The sequence below is a fragment of the Felis catus genome, chromosome D1 (genome assembly GCF_018350175.1).
Source record: "Felis catus isolate Fca126 chromosome D1, F.catus_Fca126_mat1.0, whole genome shotgun sequence".
NCBI classification, from domain to species: domain Eukaryota; kingdom Metazoa; phylum Chordata; class Mammalia; order Carnivora; family Felidae; genus Felis; species Felis catus.
Genome location: NC_058377.1, coordinates 9,973,685 through 9,995,259, shown reverse-complemented (window position 1 = coordinate 9,995,259; position 21,575 = coordinate 9,973,685). Strand labels below are relative to the sequence as shown.

Genomic DNA, 21,575 nt, shown 5'->3' with positions numbered 1-21,575 from the left:
CCTGGGAGTCACAGGTGTGCTCTCATCTGTTGACATCAGGAGCTTTCACCTCATCCTGGTGGGAATAGTATGGGCTTTGTAATAAGGCAGACGTGGGTTGGAATATGGTTCCACCATTTCCTAGCTATGCAAACTTGGGCGTCAATTTACTTACTATAATTTACTTATTGATAAGAGCAAGATTGTTTTATTATATTGGAAATGGGTGAAATGTGTAAAATGCTTACCGAATTGCTGTGGTAGCAATGGCAGTGCCTGTCTCGTTGCATTTGTGGCACAGAATTTCTTTGGGCTTTCATTTTTCTTTACATTCTGCCATTACGGCTTCGTCTCTATGGAGCAGATAATTAGCTACAGGTTGTCTCTATCGATGTCACCAAAATAGAAGAAGGGCAAGGTGTCCGCGACCTTTTAATGACCTCCCCTTTCATCTGCAGCTGCCCTGTTATCTTTAACTGAATAAATAGCTCTGCGTGCTCTGTAGAGTTGTTTGGTTACTTTCCATTCGTGCTGAAAAGTGAAGGAAGGCGGGGAGTGGGGAGGAATAGCCACAGTTAGAAACATATTGAAGGGATAGCTACGGTTGTGAAAGTCAAGTCGCAGTTCTCGTTTCTTTTCTACTTAGGATTTGCCCCAATTGGCCCAATAACGCTACAATTCAGTCTTTTCTGCGCATGTCAAGGACTTTTGTCCCTCGGCGGACACCGTTGCCAGCCAAAGCTATGTCTGCGCGCTCGCCACTTTGGTAGGGAGCCGAATTCTACCTTTTTCACCCGTGCCATGGCGAGCCGAGGGGCTCGTCAGCGCCTGAAGGGGAGCGGGGGCAGCGGCGGGGACACGGTTTCGGCCGCCGACAAGCTGCGGGAGCTGCTGTGCAGCCGGGAGGCGAGCGGCGCGGAGCCACGGACCGAGTAGGTGTGCGGGAGTGGCGGGGGCGTGGCGGCAGGGCAGTCCTCGGGAGGGTCTCCCCTGGCGGCGCGGGTGCGGCCAGGCTGCTTTTTCCCCCAGGTCCTTCTGCTCTTCCTGGACGGGTCACGTCCGGTCTTCGCGCCGCCTCGGGTCCCCCACCACGGGTCCCATTTTGCTCGGGAAGAAAGCCTGGAGTGCCGCTTCAAGGCTGTTTGCTGGCCCAGGCCCACAGTGGGCTGGCGTCGTGGTGTTTGAGTTGGCAGAGCCTCTGTGGGAGACGTTGGCAAGAGCGAAGAGCATACCTTTGTTGGCTGTGTCTCACAGTCTCCTTCATTGCCCCCAAAGCCCTAACCCCTTGCTCTAAAGTGTGGGCCCCGCAACCTCCAGCACCTGCAGCCGTCTCTCCCGGGGCACTGCGGGTTAGGACTGCATTAACGGAGCCGACAGCATACGGAATGGGAGGAGGTTATGTGCTTCGCACAAATTAGGCTTGAACAAGGGGGAGATGAGTAAAGCCGTGGAAAGTAATGACCTTGTTAAGAAAGAAAAGGAAAATGAGAGCTTTCTGGCCTTCAAGGAGTGCCATGGAGGGGCGCCTGGGTGGCGTAGTCGGTTAAGCGTCTGACTTCAGCCAGGTCACGATCTCGCGGTCCGTGAGTTCGAGCCCCGCGTCAGGCTCTGGGCTGATGGCTCGGAGCCTGGAGCCTGTTTCCGATTCTGTGTCTCCCTCTCTCTCTGCCCCTCCCCTGTTCATGCTCTATCTCTCTCTCTCCCAAAAACAAATAAACGTTGAAAAAAAAAATTAAAAAAAAAAAAGAGTGTCATGGATACAATGAATTAAAGTGTATGAGTGAGCTTACCCCTTACAAGTAGGAAGTGGAAGGAGTAATTAAGATTAATAAAGTTCTTCAGCCCTTGTTTATTTCTCAGAACAACTGACTTGTTAGGTGAATTACTTAAGTGTGCTTTGATACCATTGCCATTCCTGTCGTTTCTGTCCAGTTTTAGGCCTTCTAGTTGTTGGGTTTTCCTGAGGCCTCTTTTCTTTACTTCTGAGCAGGTTGTCTGGGAACAAAGCAGGACAGGTCTGGGCACCTGAGGGATCTACTGCTTTCAAGTGTCTGCTCTCAGCAAGGTTATGTGCTGCTCTCTTAAGCAACATCTCTGACTGCGATGAAACCTTCAACTACTGGGAACCAGTAGGTGATTTCTTTAGTTTTCTTGTTCTCGATTTCACTGCTTGGGGCCTTGTTGCCAATCAAGATACAAGTAATACACACGTGTGACTGGTAGTAAACTTTATTTTCACTTTTGTATTCTAAGCTGATGATTTTGTATTCTAAGCTGATCAGTTGTTGAAGGGCATAGGAAATTGGGCTTCTTGCAAAAAAGATGTAATTTGTAATTTTCTTAAAAAATATTTTAAATCAAAATAATACTTAGAGATACTTTTTAAAAAACCAACAACTGTGAAACTTAAAGGGAAAAAAGTAGCTCTCTGTTCCATTGCTCGTATAGCCAAATCTCAGTCCCTAGAAGGAAGTACTTGCTTTGAGCTTTTGAACTTACAATGATGTTTGCCAAAATAAAAAAGCTACTAAGTAGTATGCTTATTCTGCTATTTCTTAATTTACACGTTTGTAAGTCTGCTGACTTCCTATTACGGAAAATTTAGAGGTGAAATTTTCTAATCCTATTTTACATTTTAAACAAAGGATGTTTAGAGTAGGTAGCTTAGGGACAAGGTAAGATTTAGAGTTGGTCTGTTTTGGCTAATGAATACTAAAAAAAAAAGTGGAGGGTAAAATTCAAGCTTTTAACATTGACCAAACAGTCTTGTGAAATTTAAAACGTCCTAAGATTGTTCACTAAAGGGTCATTTTGATTATCTATTGGAAATCTTGTTGAGAATGTCAGCATTTTTTGTGTATCTTTGTCTCTTTAATGTTTTTGCTTAGAAACTTCACTTGCAACCTGCTAGCATGGATCTCTGGCCAATTTAACCTGGAACCTATCTGTTTTGTACTTTCAGACACACTACCTCATCTATGGGAAGGGGTTTCAGACTTGGGAGTATTCCCCTGTTTATGCAATTCGCTCCTATGCCTACCTGTTGCTTCATGCCTGGCCAGCTGCATTTCATGCAAGAATCCTACAAACTAACAAGGTAAGGGCAGGCCAACTTGGAAGCAGTTACAGCTGAACAAGAGGCGAGTCTCTGGAACAGTTTTCAGAAAAGGGAAAAATAGATTGGTAGGTAGGAAAGGACTTTTTTTTTTTTTTTTTTTTTTTTTAGAATCATTTCTTCATTGTTAAGTAAGCATTAATGGAGCAACTTTAAAAAATTTTTTATTCCACAATAGACCTGCAGCTTTACATTAGTTTCAGGTGTACAATACAGTGATTCAACAATGTTTTATATTACTATGCGCTCCTCAAGATAAGTGTTTTCTTATTCCCTATAACTTATCTGACCCATTCCTCTCCCCCTTCCCCTCTGGTAACCATTAGTTTGTTTTCTGTATTTAAGAGGGTTTTTTTTTTTTTTTTTTTTGGTTTGTCTCTTGTTTTGTTTCTTAAATTCCACATATGCGTGAAGTCATACGGTATTGGCAAGTTGTTGCAAATGGCAAGATTTCATTCTTTTTTATGGCTGAATACTCTTCCATTGTATGTATATATACCACATCTGCTTTATCTGTTCATCTGTCAGTGGAACACTTGGGCTGCTTCCATAATTTGGATATTGTAAATAATGCTGCAATAAATACAGGGTTGCATATATACTTCTGAATTAGTGTTTCATTTTCTTTGGGTAAATAGACAGCAGTACAATTACTGGATCATTCAGTAATTCTATTTTTAATTTTTTGAGGAACCTCGATACTATTTTCCACAGTGGTTGTAGCAGTTTACATTTCCACCAACAATGCATGAGTTCTTTTTACTCGACATCCTCAACAACACTTGTTGTTTCTTGTGTTTGTGATTTTGGCCATTTCGACAGGTGTGAGTTGAGATCTTGTGTTTTTTTTTTGTTTTTGTTTGTTTGTTTTTAAATTTTTTAAAATATTTTTGAGAGAGAGGGGCCAGTGTGCAAGCTGGGGAGGGGAAGAGAGAGAGAGAGAGAGAGAGAGAGAGAGAGAGAGAGGGGAAGACACAGAATCTGAAGCAGGTTCCAGGCTCTGAGCTGTCAGCACAGAGCCCGATGTGGGGATCGAACCCATGAACTGTGAGATCATGACCTGAGCCGAAGTTGGATGCTTAACTGACTGAGCCACCCAGGCACCCCTTTGCCCACTTTTTAAATTGGATTATTTGTGTGTTGGGTTATATAAGCTTTTCTCATGTTTTGGATATTAACTAGTGGACCAACTTTTTATCTGGTAGGTACTTTGTTAAGAGCTGTGGGTGTAACAGTGACCAAATCCTTGCCCCCATGGAATTTATAGTTTAGTGGGGGAAGATGAAATTGAACAAGTGATTTTAAATGCAGTGGGTTGAGGTATGTGGGTGGCTCAGTTGGTTAAGTGTCTGACTTTTGGTTTTGGTTCAGGTCATGATCTTACAGTTGTGGGGTTGAGCCTGGAGTTGGGCTCTGTGCTGGGTGTGGAGCCTGCTTAAGATGCCCTCTATCCTTCTCCCTCTAACCCTTACCTGCTTGTATTCTCTCTTGAAAAGGAAGGAAGGAAGGAGGGAGGGAGGAGAGGGGGAAGGGAGGATGGGGTGAGGGGATGGGGTATGGGGGGAGCGGGGAGGGAGGATGGAAAAGAAAGAAAGAAATGCAGTGGGTCTTACCGCGGAGAAGTACAAGGTACCATGGGACAGCATCTTAGGGGAGACTAAACAAAGTGCTGAAGGATAATAAGTAGGAGTTAATGGAGACCTAACCTGATGACTTTTTACGAATTTGCTATGATGTGTCTTGGCATGGATTTCTTTGGGTTTGTCCTATTCGGGAATTACTAACCTTCTTAAATATTTAGGCTTACATCTTTTTGCTAAATTTGGGAAGATTTTGGCTATTATTTTACAGAGTACTTCAGCCCTGCTCTGTTTGTTCTCAAGATTCCAGTGATATCAATGTTAGATGTTTAATTATAGTACCCTAGGTCTCTGAGGCCCTATTAATTTTTTTCTAGTCCGTTTTCTGTGTTGATTGAGCAATTTCTAATCATCCAGTTCATCAATTCTTTCCTCTCTGCTCTCCATTCTGCTGTTGAGCCTATCTTTTGAGATTTTATTTTGGTTATTGTATTTTTTCAGTTCTAAAATTTACATTTGGTTTTTCTTTATATATTCTGTTGCTTTACTGAGAATTTGTATTCGTTTGTTTCCAGTGTGTTCTTAATTGCTCACTGAAGCATTTTTACATTGGCTCCTTTAAGAGTTTGTCAGGTAATTCTGACCTTTATCTAATTGGTATCTATTGATTGACAATTTTCAGTTTGCCATCTTCCAACTAATTTTCAGTTGAAGCCTTGGCCATTTGGGGTATTACATTCTGAGACTGAATCTTCTTCCTGGGCCTGAAGTGCTTCCTCTGCCTTTTTGGGTTTTATTTAAGCCTTCTGTTTGGTCTGGCTGCTTTGTTACCCTCTAGCAGGAGAAGGGAGAGAGTTCTCCACCTTTGTTATTGCCAGATGGGGGTAGAAGTTGAGGTTCCCCACTAGACCTTCGCTCAAGTGTCCAGGAAAGTGACTGCTGCTAGGTGGGGTGAGGAGGTGGAAGTCCAGGCTTACCCAAGTGGTCACCACTGACACTGTGTCCAGAGAGGGAGCTCATTACCACCAGCGAGAATCAAAGTCCTGGCTTCCTGCTGGATATTTGATGGCATGGATGGGAGTTGGGCTACATTCCCCCCCCCCCCCTCGCTGGGGGTGTTTTGCTGGAGTAGAGTGGTTATTGTCTAAAGGCTTTCTGTCTTGTTGGGCTACCCCTTTCTTGGCGTCTTGGCTAGATCATCCAGGCTTTGGTTGGTGTTAGTTTGTGCTCATTGGCATTTCTAGCTGCCACCTTCTTTAGCTCTAAGTCTGGAATGTATAAGGCAAAAAGAAAACTTAGGGAACTTACCACTGTGTTTTTCCTCTGGTCCTAAAGTCCCTAGGCAGTCTGCCATCTTCTCTCTACCTTGAGTCTTCTTAGGTTTACTTTACCTGTCATGTGCGGAGTTTTTGGTTTTACATAGTAGGAGGAATACGGAAAAGTGCAACTAATCCACCTTGTATGAAGCAGAAGTCCCTGATTAGAGAACTAGGCGTTCAGTAGGAATTAGCTAGGTAAAGGGAAAACGGGGATGTGGGAGGAAAGCCATGAGGCGGGGAAGAGGGCCAGCATGGCCTTATATAAATAGGCTTGATGCTTGGAAGAGAGTGAGTGGTGGAGTGAATTGCATGATACTGAAAGGTAGGCGGAGGCCAGATTTATACAACACCTGGTAGGCTCTAATAAGGAATTAGGCTTTCTCCCCATGCCCACTGGCTCCCCAGGGCATTCTGAACTCATCCAGAGGCTTTAGAGGAGAGACAAGATGGCATTTGTATTTTAGACTCATCAGAAAGATAGCACCTATAGAAAGGGATAAAACTGTCCTTTGCTTCCCTATCTATTAATTCATTTTTTTTTTTTAACTTAGCAGAACAGACGTATACAGGATGAGGTCTTCGTAGAGAAATAACAATATGCAGTGCTTAAGGCTTTTATTTCCACTTGTATATCCACTGTCCCTTGCAATTTGACATGTTCAACCGAATCCATCACTCTTTCTTTTATGTCAATGACACGAGCAGGAAGCAGAACAGGAATGAAGATTTCCCTTCTTGTTCTTTCTTCTAATCTCCTCCCTGTTAGGTTTTGCCAATGGAAGCCACTTGGCAAAGGGGAATTAGCTTATAGAGTTCCAGCTCCAGCATCCTGATGCACAGTAGAGAGGGTGGATTGTTGCTGAAAGACCATCTGGTAATAATTGGCACCCCTTAGTGTTGGTTACCTTTCCAACTTCTTGCCACTCTAAACAAGAATACCTTTGTTTTGTCTTGTCGAACTCTGCTCAGGAGTGGGGTCCCATACATACATCCATAGGCTACTTAATTTCATGGGATACTGCCATATTGCCCCCCAGAATGGCTGTCCAACTTCACACTTGCACAACTCTGTTCCACATTTCAGCCACCTCATACCTCCTGAGCACTTGATATTTCTGACTTGATAATTTTTGCCCTTCTCATGGATGTGACCTGTTTCTCATTTTAATTGCATTTCTCCGATTAGACGTGAAGTGCAATATTTAATAGTCATTTGTTTTTCCTTTTCTGTGAATTACCTATTCATATCCTTTGCCTGTTTTTCAATTTGGTTTTCTGGTTTTCTTGTCTGATTTGTCGAAGTTTTCAATAGTAACTAAGTACAGGTTTTAGATACTGGAAATCTTTTTGGCTGTCCCCTCTGTGTTAACTGTGCTGTGGACCTTTGTTGAACAGAAATCTTTAATTGATACAGTCAACCCAATTAGTTACTCACTTAAGGTTGGTAGGTTTTGGGTCTTTGCAAAAGAAATCGCTCTTCACCACAGTTCACAGGATATTCTTACATATTTGCTTAGCTTTATAGTTTCACCTGTCACACATAAGGCTTTAATCCATTTGGATATTTTTTTAAAGATACTTAAAAAAAAATAATCTCTACACCCAATGTGGGGCTTGAATTTGCAACCCCAAGATCAAGAGTAACATGCTCCACGATACTGAGCCAGGCAGGCACCTCAATTTGAACATTATTTTTTATAAATGGTAGAAAGATCCAGCTTTATTATTTGTGATAGAGTGAACTAGATTTTTCTGTACCATCTGTGAAGTAATCCATCCTTTTTCTGATTTGTGATAGCATATCTATCATACACTTTATTCCCACATGTATGGGTCTTTTCTTTGGCTTCCTTATTTTAGGTCATTGGTCAAATTGTCAGTGCCATATTTTTATTATTACGGTTTTGTTGTGTGTGTTAAATATCTGGTTGATAAATTTCTCACTTTGTCCATTTGAAAATTTGTATTTTAAAAATCATTTCAGTATTTGTTTGCCCCCCCCCCAAATTCTGCATTTTGATTAGAGTTGCACTGAATTATATATTAATAGGAAAATCAATGAGTATAGGTTTGTCATTTCATTCTTAAGATGATATATTTACCCATTTGGTTAGGTTTTCTGGGTCTTCTAGTAAAATTTTTAAATGTCCCCATTTCAGTCTTAGCCAGTCTTGGGTAGGTTAAGGCTTACATTCTTAATACTTTATATTGCTGTTGTGAAAGGAATCTTATTATTATTTTTTTAGTTGGTCATTGTTGATACAGAGGAATACAATTGACTTTTGTTTTTTGATCTTAATCTAAATCTTGCTGAATTTCCTTATTAGTGTCACTCATGTATCAGGTAAACTCTTGGATTCTCTTTCATCTGTGTGTGTAGAGTTTAGTTTCTTTTATTCCATATCTAATACCTCATTTCTTGTCATTTTGCAGCAAGCAGGACTTCTAGTTATATGTTTGATGTTGTTGTGGGGGCATTGTTGTCATACTTGTAAATAAAACTCTTATATTAACTCAGGCTAATTTTTAACTTTGTAAATGTGTTTTGTACTCTCCCTAATTAGACAAGGGGTCCTTAGGCATGTGGACACTTGGTACTAAAATTATCTGAATTCCTAGGAGCATCTAAAATAGTGGTCAGTGTTTACTAGGTTTTCAGAGTGTTTTTATTGAGGTAATGAAACTGGTATTTATTGGATCACTTTATTGAACTCTGGAATTTTTTGGTTATAGTGATGAAAACGGCAAGTATTTTTAAGTTATATAATACAGTTATATTAATTATAACCTCTATTTCAGTAGTACTTAGATTCTGAGGTATTCAAGGCTTTTAAACATACCAGTGTGGGGCGCCTAGGTGGCTCAGTCGGTTAAGCATCTGACTTCATCTCAGGTCATGATCTTGTGGTTGGTGGGTTTGAGCCCTGCATAGGGCTCTGTGCTGACAGCTGAGAGCCTGGAGCCTACTTCAGAGTCTGTGTCTCCCCTCCTCTCTGCCCCTTCCCTGCTCATGTTCTTTCTTTCTCTCTCTCTCTCTCTCTCTCTCTCTCTCTCTCTCTCTCTCTCTCTCTCAAAGATACATAAACATTAAAAAAAAAAATTAAAACAACATACCAGTGTGCTATAATATGAAAGCTATTCAATAGAACCCTATTATGTTTATTTTTTAAATCAATGTTTATAATTATAAAATTAATGAAATCACATTACAAGTATTTGGAAGGTAAGAGGGAAAATGTGCACCTAACTTCTACCAGTTTGATTTAGCCACCTTTACCATTTTATTTATTTATTTATTTATTTATTTATTTATTTATTTATTTATTTATCATTTATTTATTTTCTAATATGCTTTATTTTTAGTTCAATTTAGGACCCCGCACAATTGAGTGGAAGGTCCAGAGATTTCCCATATACACCCTGCCCCCACACATGTATAGCCTTCCCCGTATCCACATCCCCCATTAGAGTAATACACTTGTTACAATCCATGAACCTGTATTAACACATCATTGTCATCCAGAGTCCATCCTTTATGCCACCTTTACCATTTTATCACATTTCTTTTCAGCCTTTTCATATGCTTCTGATTTCCAAAGCTGTGATTGTGATGTGTAAATAATAATGTACATTTTTACCTGGTATTTTGTAATTATCGGTAATTATCAATATATAATGATTTAGGAAATGTTTGTTGAATGTAGGAGTTTTATATCCTATGAATTCTTTGACTGTTTCTGTAACCATAAATTTTATCTGTGTAATAGTACATGAAATGTATGTAGCAGAATTGACTGATTTCCCTGTAATTGGATATTGTGTAGTTTTTTTTTAAATGTTCTTTTTCCCCCCTTAAATTAATAGTGCTGCAGTGACCATTTGCATGAGTAGAACTAACCACCCCCTCCATATTTTCAGTTACTTCTGTGGGCTGGACTCCTAGAAATAGGTATAGTGGATCTAGGGGTATGAAAATGTTTATGATTCTTGATAATACTGCCTTTCAGGAAGATTGTACCAGTTCATAGTGTTACTAATAACAAATGAGAGTGGTTTTATCTTGAGTTTTCTTGTTTCTATGACATCTGTTTTCTTCTTCTTGGTTTCTTTCAGATTCTTGTCTTTTACTTTTTACGATGTCTCCTGGCTTTTGTGAGCTGTATCTGTGAACTTTACTTTTACAAGTGAGTATAAAACCTTTGCTTCTGAAAGTGCTATGAGAAAGGTCAGTACAGCATAAGATTATTTCTGATAGCATAAGCAGTATTTATAATAGAAAATATTTTTCTCCTGGCTCCTAATTGTATATTTGAAGTAGGACTTAAAATATTTTTCTCACTTTGACCTACAATTGAAATAGAACATTGTGTAAATTTAAGGTGTACATATAATTGATAAACGTATCTATAATGAAATATGACAGTAAGGTTAACACATACCTTACTTGACATGAGTACAACTTTATGTGTGGTGAGAACATTTAAGACTTACTCTTCTAGCACCTTTCAAGTATATAATAATGTATTGTTAGCTACAGTCAGCATGCTGTATATTAGATCTTCCAGAACTTATAGTTGGAAGTTTATACCTTTTGACGAATATCTCCTAATCCTCCCTGTCCCTGACTCCCTGCTTCCCCAGCCCCTGGCAGCCACCATTTTACTTTGTTTCTGCAAGTTTGGCTTTTTTAGTTTCCACGTGTGAGTTATTACACTATATGTCTTTTAGTATCTGACTTTTCACTTAGAGTAATGCCCTGAAGGTCCATCCACCTGTTGCAAATGGCAGGATTTCCTTTTTAAATGATAACATTCCATTGTATATCTTTTTTTAAGAGTTTTATTTTTTAAAAATACTTCCTTGAGAGAGCCAGAGTGGGGACTGGGGAGGGGTGGGGGGGGGGGAAAGAAAGAGCGAGCGAGAGAGAGAGAGAGAGAGAGAGAGAGAGAGAGAGAAGGAAGGAAGGAGGAGGGAGGGAGAGAGAGGGAATCTGAAGCAGGCTCTGCACTGTCATCACAAAGCCCATGTGGGGCTCGAACTCATGAACTGTTAGATCATGACCTGAGCTGAAGTCAGGCACTCAGCTGAGCCACCCAGGTGCCCTATTCCATTGTTATATATGCCACATTTTCTTTCTTCATTCATAGATGGACATTGAGGTTGATTCCATGTCTTGGCTGTTGTGAATAGTACTGCAGTAAACATGGGAGTACAGATATCCCTCCATATCTTCATATAAAGTGAAAGTATGTTTAAACACCTCTAACTGGTGTTCTTTTTGGTAGAATTTAGTAGAGCCTTATTTTTGGTCTCAAGATAAATATGATTTACCTCTTCGCCTTGAGCTTAGATGATGGGAAATTATTTCTATTGTGGGACTTGGTGCTCTTAAATTTTTTTTTTAACGTTTATTTTTGGGAGAGAATGCAAGTGGGGGAGGGACAGGGAGACAAAGAATCTGAAGCAGGCTTCAGGCTCTGAGCTGTTAATCCTGAGCCTGACTCAGGGCTTAAACCCACGAATGACAGGATCATGACCTGAGCCGAAGTTGGACGCTTAACCACCCGAGCTACCCAGGTGCCCCAGGGACTCACTGCTCTTATTTGCACTCAGGACGTGGTCTTTGCCCAAGTACCTGTTGGTTGGTTGAGTGTTAGTGGAAGTATTAAGCATTTAAGTGTTGGGGCGCCTGGGTGGCTCAGTCGGTTAAGCGTCCGACTTCAGATCAGGTCATGATCTTAGGGTTCGTGGGTTCGAGCCCCGCATCGGGCTCTGTGCTGACAGCTCAGAGCCTGGACCTTGTTTCAGATTCTGTGTCTCCCTCTGTTTCTGCCCCTCCCCCACTCGTGCTCTCTTTCTGTCTCAAAAATAAATGAACGTTAAAAAAAAATTAAAAAAAAAAAGCATTTAAGTGTCACAGTAATAAAAATAGCCACTTTTTTTTTTTCTTACTTGAAACCTAACACATCTTAATAATGCTTTAAGGGGTATTTAGACTTAATAATCATTATTAAAAAAAATCTTCCTGCTGCAAAACAGATAAAAATGTCAGATAAAATTCTTTGGTGTTGAGTCGGGGTGGCACCGGGGAGAAAAAAGAAAGCCAGTGCTGTCTTTGAGGATTGTAACCATACAGTGGTCTACTTAGGGGTTTAGGACTGAGTTCAAATCACCTTTGTGGTCCCTCAGACCCTCCCCCCACCTCAAGTTGAGAATTTATTTTAAAACTGTTGCAGGTTGGTAGTACTCCTAGGTATCTTGCAAAAACAAATGGAAAATTTCTCCAGAGAAATCGATTTTTAATCCAGGTGTCAAAGAACTATGACAAAGTTCTACTGAACAAGAAGTTATAATAAAAACAAATCACAAAGCACAGAAGAGAAGCAGACTTAAGTGAGAACCAGCAGAAATAACAACAGAAAGCTGACCTGCGAAACTTTATTTATTAGGAATTATTAAAATAAGAATATAAAATAAATGATAATTTTAAAGAAATAAAGAATTGAAAACATGAATAAGAAACAAGAGCCTAAATAATCCATTGAGTGAAAAGCAACTTGGAGATTGGGAGGAAATATTTGAAAACCATGATCTGAAAAGAGGTTCAGTTCCACAATATATAAGAAACTCGTCCAACTCAATAACAAACTGGTTAAAAAAGGACCAAGAACTTGAACAGACCTTTTTCTAAAGAAGATGCATGCTTAGCGAACAGGTGTATGAAAAGATACAGTGTCACTAATCCTCTGGTAAATGCAAATCAAAACCACAATGAGCTATATGATCTCATTCTTGTTAGAATGGCTATTACCAACGAAAAAACAGCTGGTGTTGGCAAGAATGGTTTGGAACTTTGGGATCCTGTAGGTGGGAAAGAAAAATGATATGGCCACTGTGCAAAAACAGTACGGAGGATCCTCAAAAAACTAAAAGTAGAGGTACCATATGATCCAGCAATCCAACTTCTGGGTATTCATCTAAAAGAACCAAAACAGGATCTTGAAGAGGTATCTGTACTTCCATGTTTATTGTAGCACTATTCACAGTAGCCAAGATGGGAAACAAGTTAAGTGTCCATTGACTGATACATGGTGGGGGGGAAATGTGGTATATACATAGAATGGAATACTCAGTATTAGAAGGAAATCCTGTAATAATGTGACAACATGCATGAGCCTTGAAGATAGGCCAAATGAGCTAACCAATTAAAGATGGACAAACACTGGCTAATTTGACTTGTGTGAGGATTCTAAAATAATCAAACTCATGGAATCCAAGAATAGAATTGTGGTTGCCAGGGGTTAGGGAGAGGGGGAAATGAGGAGTTGCTGATAAATGCATATAAAATTTCAGTTGTGCAAGATGGGTAAGTGCTAGAGTGCTACTGTACAACATTGTGCCTATTAACGATGCTGTAGTTTACACCTAAGAGTCTGTTAAGAGGGTACGTCTCCCATGTGTTATTACCACGATAAAATAGAAAAGCTAAAAGGAAAAAGGAGTGAGACTAAAAAATGGCCCAGCAGATTTGAAAAAAGAACCAAACACAACTTGTAGAAGTGAAAGTGAACAACTGATATTTAAAGCTCAGTGGCTAGTTGAAACCGCCAATTAGACATGTTAATGAGTAAGTTAGATCGATTGGAAGAAATGAGTAAGAATGAAGTACAGCACGACAAAAAGGAAATAAAAAGAAAATATGAAGAGATTAAGACACCTACCTCTGTGGTAGATTTGACTGATCCAGTGTTTGTCTAATCAGATTCTAGGAGATGATAGAATGGGGAGAAGGCCGTATTTGGGGAAATAGTGGTTAAGAATTTTCCAGGATCCGTGAAACCCAAGATCCTAATTCATAGATTCAGGGAGCCTAACCTATCCTGAGCTGGGTAAATAAAAAGGAATTAGTGAAACTACATAGAACACTAAGGGTAAAGAAGATCTTAAAAGTTGACAGAGAACTAATAGAATATATCTACAAAGGAATATTAGACTGACAGAAGCCTTCTTAAAATCCAGAACATTAAAAAAAATATATATATATTCAAAGTTCTTGGAGAAAATGGCTTCATCCTAAAATTGTGTACTCAGCTAAATCCTCTTTTAAGACGAAGCACTAAATAAGACTTTTTTTTTTAGACCAAAAAAAAAAAAAAACCCCAAAAAACAAAAAAGAGGGAATTTGCCATTAGCAGATCCTCAGTAAAGACACTTATAAAAGATGGCCTTAGCTGGAAGCCAAGGTAATCCAGAAAGAAGCTCTGAGCTTCTCTAAGGGACCTGAGCAAGAGAATGGTTTACACAGGCATATGTTAGAACAAATGTTGACCAAATGAAGCAGCAGTGATTGCTCATAATGTTCACAGGGTTAAAGACCTCCACGAAAGAGGTAAAGGAAGTGTGTAATTGCTTCATTTTGAGGAATGTGGACTTAGTGACACGTGGTGTATCTCCTACTCTTCTCTTCTGATAACTACCCTGTATTGAGTCACTCTGTTCCAGGTGCTCCCAGCACTTTCCCATGTATTGTCCTCACACAAATCTTAGAAAGTAGACCTTAGCATTACCCTCACTTTACAGATAAGGAGTCTGACAGTGTTGTCGCTAGACCAGGGTACCTACCACTGTTAGTAAGTGGAGGAGCCCAAATTTGAACCTGTGCCCCTCTGAATGTGAGGCCTATTGTTTTTCCACTACATGATGCTGTTTTCCTATTGATCGTCTACCTACTCTTAGTCCAGAAAGCATGCATTTCTTTTTAGGTAGAGCGCTTCTCTTCTACTTAAAGAATAAGAATGTTTGGGTTTGTTAGGCACACAAAATTGCTGACAAACCTGTCCAGGCAGTTCTGTGTTTGACTTTAAATCTTCAGTGTTCTCTGTGAAGCAGGCATGTTTTTGTCTTTTGATTTGAAATGTCTGTCCCTAAGATTTGCCATGCTGATAGTCTTTGCCTTTCTCCTAGGGCTGTGTGCAAGAAGTTTGGGCTGCATGTGAGTCGGATGATGCTGGCCTTCTTGGTTCTTAGCACTGGCATGTTTTGCTCATCATCAGGTAAGTAAACGTGCAGGGGAAGATGTAACAGGTGCACTGATCTTTCACAGCTGAGCTGAAAGGAAGACTTTGTGTAGGTGTAGGTTACATTGTATAGCATATCAGTAGTTTGCAGAGCATCGTTATCTGCATGATCTTCATCATCCTTTATGGCAGTCCTGTGTTAGTATGATAAATATTTTCCCATTGTGCAGATGAGGACTCGAAAACTTAAAAAGGTGAAAAGTTATTTTCACCATACTGCTTTCTATTACATGGTTGTAGATTTTTTGTTTTTGTTTTTTATCACTTCCTCACAAGGCTGAAAAACACCAACACCTGTTGCCTTTCCCTGCTGTTAGGGGGAGAAAAATAATTTTGTTTTTCTTGTTTGTGTGTAAAAACCCTGTTCTTTATGGTTCTGCTTTCTGTTTCTTATTTGCGATGTATTCTGTAAAGGCATACGTCTTCCCTGTTGGGCTTTTTTTTTTCTTTTTTAAGTAAACTTAAAGAGAAATTACAATATTAGACTGGTGGCTTACAAACTGTGCTCCATTGAACACTTGTGTTGTCTGAGCTGAGTCACAGTGGCCTATTGCCAAAAGGTAGCCTGTTTCTGATGCTCTGAAAAAAAATTAAGCTACTAGTTATAACTTTGCCAGTTTTAATGTCTGCTTGTGTATACCAGAATCTAGTATATACACTAAATATACACACAAAAATAGCATCCAGCACAAAAGTATGTACTTGGTCGACTGTATCAAACTTTGTGTTCTGCAGGGACCTCAGGATTCCACAACTGAATAATTAAAAAAAAATTTTTTTTAAATGTTTTTATTACTTTTGAGAGACAGAAACACAGCACAAGCCAGGGTAGGGGCAGAGAGAGAGGAAGACCCAGAATCGGAAGCAGGCTCTGGGCTCTGAACTGTGAGCACAGAGCGTGACGCGGGGCTCAAACCCACGAACAATGAATAATTTTGAGTGTCACTGCTCTAAACGAGACTGTGCTGTTCCCTCTGAGCTGGCAGAGGCCTCTCATTCCTCTGCTCCCTTTGTTCTCTACATTGGCAGCTGTAATTGATAGCTTTGGATGGCATCAGTATTACTTAGCATTGATCAGTGAAGTTGTACCTTAGGTTTTTTTAGTTATTTTGCTATTCCTAAAACTGATTGAGTGTGGGAGGTGTTCAGGAGTGGCTTTAGCTTTGTCATCTCAGTTGAGGATATTGAGGCACAGAGAAATTCAAGGCATCCTTTTACATACAGCTTCTAAACCCTCGACTGACTTTGTGAGATCATACTGCCCTTCGTTGTGGTCCTTGCCTCATGCTGATTTTTCTTTCTTAGTGTTACGTGAAGCAGGCCTTGTACAGCCTGGAGAGGCAGATCTGCATTTTTGTGTCACCTTGTTAGAAACACTGATCAAATGTTACTGCAACAGAGACCCTGAAAGTACTCCGTCCTCTGCTGTTGACTGTAGTAAACAGTTACTTTGTTGTAACAAAGTAATGCTAGACAAAAGTAATTAGGGGACATCTAAAGGCCAAGTTATCCATGTCAGTGGATGCAGGATGTGATATTTGGCCCTTGAGACGGCTTCTTAGAATTCCTATGGGGTAAAGTTAGTGCCAGGACAGTCTCAGAAGACTACCAGAAGATAAAATTCTTCAGAAATAGTCAGCAATGGGTCTGAGTTTCTTGAAGCATATTCTCTGCCTGGAAATATAACGGGAAATCTGTAAGTTCTGGATTTGGAGTACAGGCCAGGAGAAGAATGGCATGGTTTATATTGTATACATAGGCAGCGTTGTTGGTATCTAAAAAACAGGAGTGAGAAAATAAGAATACCCTTGAACTTCATTGTTATTTAAGGAGTATCACTTTACTACACATTTCTCCTACAGTGCTCCTCAAAACCTGTTCCTGGTGATTGACCTCCTGCAATGTGGGTAGATTTTTGATAATACCTAATCAGTCTCCTACTTTTGTCCCCCCCACCCCCCTTCTATTCCCCTTTTCTTTACCCTTGCAGCGCTCCTTCCTAGCAGCTTCTGTATGTACACCACGCTGGTAGCCATGACTGGCTGGTATTTGGACAAGACTTCCATTGCTGTGCTTGGAGTGGCAGCTGGGGCTATCTTGGGCTGGCCATTCAGTGCTGCCCTTGGGTAAGAAACCAACACAATTCGTCTTCTGGTATCATTGGACACACAGTCAATCTGAGCGTTGGCTTATCTCCGTGTTCCTTGGTTATGACCTGAAGTCAAAGGAATGAATCAGACCTACCAACATTCTGGGAGTTGGAAGAATCTGTCTCTTGGTGTTTATTGTTAGGATTAAATCTAATACCAATAGTGACTCTTAGGCATCTGCTGTGTGTTAGGTGCCACGAATCCCCTTAGAAACTTTATTCCTAAACCTTATAACAGCTTTGCAGGAGAAATCCAAGTAGTAGTGCTTCAGGAGGGAGAAAGTAGACTCCAGGAGGGTGAGAAATTTGCCTTGAAGGTGATGACTGCTTTTGGATCCAGGCCTCCCTGACCCCATCACTGATGTTTCTTCTACGCTACACCACTCGGTGACGTGCGTTTCCCACTCCCAGGCCTGAAGTCGGACTTTACCTGCAGGCTCGTGGTGTTAGCTCAGCAACTTTTCCCCAAGCAGCTTTGTTGCTCATGTTCCTTGTTTTTGCCACTTTGGCTCTAGTCTGTGCTGCATTTGCTTCTCACCTGCACTGCAGGTAGTTTGGAAAAATACTGTAGTTTGATGTTAAGGTTATTGTAGTACAGCTGACCCTTGAACAGCCTGGGTGTTAGGGGCACTGACCCCCTGCACCACCCAAAATCTGCATGTAACTTTTGACTCCCCAGAAACTTTACAATAGCTTATTGTTGACCAGAAGCCTTACTGATTACTTACTCAATTAACACGTACTTGGTGTGTTAGACGTATCCTATACCGTATTCTTACAATAAAGTTAAGCTACAGAGAAGAAAGTGTTACTAAGAAAAGAAGATTTATTCACAGTACTGTACTGTATTTATAAGAAACAATTGGCATACATGTGGACCCACGCAATTTAAACCCATGCTGTTCAAATTCAACTGTATTAGTCTATTTCTATTGTAAAAAAAATGCCAGTTTGTTTTAGGTAGAAAGAATTCCTAATTTACTTTGCCCGTAGCCTCATCTTCAAAGGTACTTTTATATACTTTCGTATATATCTTTCTAGAAACTGTCCTCATGTGTAAAGGCACACACACGGACATCCTGGAAATTAAATAGGATTACCTTGTACCTGTACATACTTTTTGTTGTATCTACATTGGTCTTTGTACAGATGGCACAGCCTTCCACTTTCTGACCCTGATGTGGCCGTTGCCTTATCGGGAGAGATTTAGTTTTCAGTATTCACCTATGATGTACAATGCTTTAGTGAACGTTTTTGTCCACATGTCTATACATTTAGGGAAATTTATTGATACGGTAAATTTCTGGAATGGGGGTTACTAATAGGATCAATATTCTACGTTTTCTTAATTGTCTTCTATTTTTATTATTTTTTAACTTTTATTTTTGAGAGAGAGTGTGAGCGGCTGAGGGGAAGAGAGAGAGAGGGAGGCATGGAATCTGAAGCAGGATCCAGGCTCTGAGCTGGCAGCACAGAGCCCAATGAGGGGCTCAAACTCCCAAACGTTGAGATCATGAAAAGAGCTGAAGTTAGTTGCCCACCTGACTGAGCCACCCAGGCATCCCCTTAATTTGTCTTTTAAAGGCTGGTTTCCCCACCTCCAATCTTTGATTCTGTTTATCCTCAAAATACTGTATTCAGGATTTTGTGTGAGGCCTTCTTCTTTTATCTCAACCATCTTGATAATTCAAAACTGAGCTCACTATCTTCCCTCCATATCTGTTCTTTTATCTCTGTTTCTATCCCAGTAAATGATACCATCATCTGCTCAATGCTCAGTCAGGAACCTGAAAATTACCTGTGACTCTTTTCTTTTTCCCATGTCCTGTTTGTTATATCTCCTGAATATCTTGAATCTACTTTTCTTCACCTCTGCTCCTGAGTTACTATGCAGACTCCTAAATGATCTTCCCATCTCTAGGCTTGATCTCTGTATATCTGCTTTCTATAATCAAACTAGACTTATCTTCCTAAAATGCAAATAGGATTTTATCACGGCCTGTTTTGTTTTAAACTCTATAATAGCTTCCCCGTTGCTCTGTGTCACAGAAGTTGACAGCCTGTGGCCTGTGAGCCCAGTGCAGCTGGTCTTGTTTTGTGCAGCCCAGGAACTAAGAAGTTGTTGTATTATAAAGGGTTGTTAACACACACCCACACCCACCCACCCACACACACACACACAGTACAGACACACACAGAACATGAAACAGAGACCATATGTGGCCTGCAGAGCCTAAAATATATACTGGCAGGTCCTTTCAATAAAAAGCTTGCCAACCTCTGTTCTATGGTGTCCAGATTCTAACATGACTCAAAAAACCCCAATCCTGCCTCCTTTTTAATTCTCCAGTAAGTAAAAGTATTTTTTTTTTCACTTTCTCCATTCCTTTTACTCCGCCTCATCAACATTGAACTTTATGAGTTCCTCAAATACCTTTAGGTGGCACATATTGATTGGTCTGCCTTTAGGGGAGATCAGTGATTTCAGGATCACAATCAGCAGTCTACCATCATTTATTGAATACTTTGTGCTACATGCTGCAGTACTGTGATAAAGAAGACAGTTATGCTTCCTGCTCTTTTGGAGTTTATATTTTAGTAGGAAAGACCAACCTTGAACAAGTAAATAGAAGTATGATGACTTACCAAACGAGAAGTACAGATGCTATGGGAATGTCACTGGTTGGGCAGAAAAAAATGAAAACACAAAAAGTTAATTCAAAACTTAGATAATAGAATGTGGAAGTTCCTATCACAGAAGAGATGCCTTGTGGTAGCACATGACATTGCTAAGTAAATGATAGACATGATAATGCTATGTAAACTCAGAGACAGGAGAAATCGGTTTCCGCAGCGGAGTTGAGAGCAGAGCCTGTGGTGAATTTTGGGTAAATTGTGTCGTATCAGATTGGTGTGGGGAGGGAATTTCTTGTGTCGGGAGCATGGGTGAAGATTCTGGCTAGTGTACCAGATCTGGAGGTCCTGGGCATGAAGGTGATTGTTGATGATGTAAGAGTGGAGGTACCCCCTGAGAAAATGATGTAGAGAAAGAAGAGTAGAAGTTTGCTTTTGGGAAATAGACCATGGTAGGGCACAAAAAGGAAAAGGTGCACTTGGGAAGAGGCCAGAAAAGAGCAGGAGCCAGGAAGCCTAAAGAGGACGAACAGATGCTTTGTGTCAAGTGCCACAGGAAGACCAAGGTAGATGGAGGTAGTGAAGAGATTCGGGGTCTGGCTGAGGGGAGGTGCCTGTCGACCTTATGTCATTCTCCCTGCCTTAAAGCCTGGCCTTCAGGAAGAAGTGGGGAAGGCAGCGTACATAGGCGACTTGCTTGTGGAATTTAAGTGAAAGGGAGAAGAGCAAATGGTATTGGAAGGGGGTGTATCAGAACTGACTTACTAAAGTTTGTAGTGTTAGCAAAATTTTTATAAATCATGGAAGAGATTTGTATTTATTCATTTGGCAGGGTCGGTGTAGGACCACAGGGCACAGTTACTTAGAATTAATGTATTTTAAATGTCTGTCACACATGAATAGGTATAATAAGGAGCTCCTTCCAGAAGCTCAGTATTAATGTTCCTTGTGCATCGTGGGGTGTGAAGTACTATCATGGGCTCTCTAAACAGAACACTGTATTTTTGAGAAGACATCCTCTTATATACTAGTGTTCTTTCCTCACTATAACTGCTAGAGACATTTTTTCCCCCTGTGTTCAGCATGAAGTATGTGTGAATCAGACTTGTTTGAGTCTATGTTGTAAGTATTTAATTTCCTACTTTGTTTCTCTGTTAAATAGTTTACCCATTGCCTTTGATTTGCTGGTCATGAAACACAGGTGGAAGAGTTTCTTTCATTGGTCTCTGGTGGCCCTAATACTCTTTCTGGTGAGTTTTATTTTTTTCCCTGTTTTGTTTGAACATTGTAATGAAAGCATGTTCTGATGTAGGAAAGAGAACATTAGAAGTTCATTCTGTTATTTGTTCTGAAGTTTATCCTGTTCCCCCTGGGAGAATGTTTGCAGAACAAACCCCTGCAATTGCTGTTTATTACCTGCTCTGTTTCAGGTGCCTGTGGTGGTCATTGACAGCTACTACTACGGGAAGCTGGTGGTGGCACCACTGAACATTGTTTTGTACAATGTCTTTACTCCTCATGGACCTGATCTTTATGGTAAGGCCTTAGGGACTCTGGGGAAGGGCAGGAGATGGCTTCATTTGCCTGAACTTTGACATTTCAATGTGGTTTCTTTATTTCATCAAATATTCTTTGGCAAATACAGCATTTCTTTGCTGGTATTCTTTTTAAAAAAGAAATGACATTCAGCTATAGCACAGCGATGATTAAGTAACCAGTAAA

At 40.4% G+C, this 21,575-nt stretch overlaps 1 protein-coding gene and 1 long non-coding RNA gene across 12 annotated transcripts in view; one reads left to right on the top strand and one right to left on the bottom strand.

The window, feature by feature from the left end:
* The first annotated feature begins 779 nt into the window (after positions 1-779).
* Positions 780-21,575, top strand: part of ALG9 (ALG9 alpha-1,2-mannosyltransferase) — a 97,174-nt gene continuing 76,378 nt past the window's right edge. For all 11 annotated transcript variants that reach the window (XM_045038274.1, XM_023239091.2, XM_023239090.2 and 8 more), the window contains exons 1-8: positions 780-911; positions 1,970-2,108; positions 2,942-3,076; positions 10,107-10,177; positions 14,958-15,046; positions 17,061-17,196; positions 21,016-21,103; positions 21,284-21,389. In XM_045038274.1, the coding sequence (XP_044894209.1) occupies positions 781-911; positions 1,970-2,108; positions 2,942-3,076; positions 10,107-10,177; positions 14,958-15,046; positions 17,061-17,196; positions 21,016-21,103; positions 21,284-21,389 (895 nt within the window). In that variant the 5' untranslated portion in view covers position 780. The remainder of the gene's footprint in view (positions 912-1,969; positions 2,109-2,941; positions 3,077-10,106; positions 10,178-14,957; positions 15,047-17,060; positions 17,197-21,015; positions 21,104-21,283; positions 21,390-21,575) is intronic.
* Positions 19,725-21,575, bottom strand: part of LOC123380326 — a 31,966-nt gene continuing 30,115 nt past the window's right edge. Inside the window, exon 4 of the long non-coding RNA XR_006585917.1 lies at positions 19,725-19,898. This is a non-coding gene — a long non-coding RNA (uncharacterized LOC123380326). The remainder of the gene's footprint in view (positions 19,899-21,575) is intronic.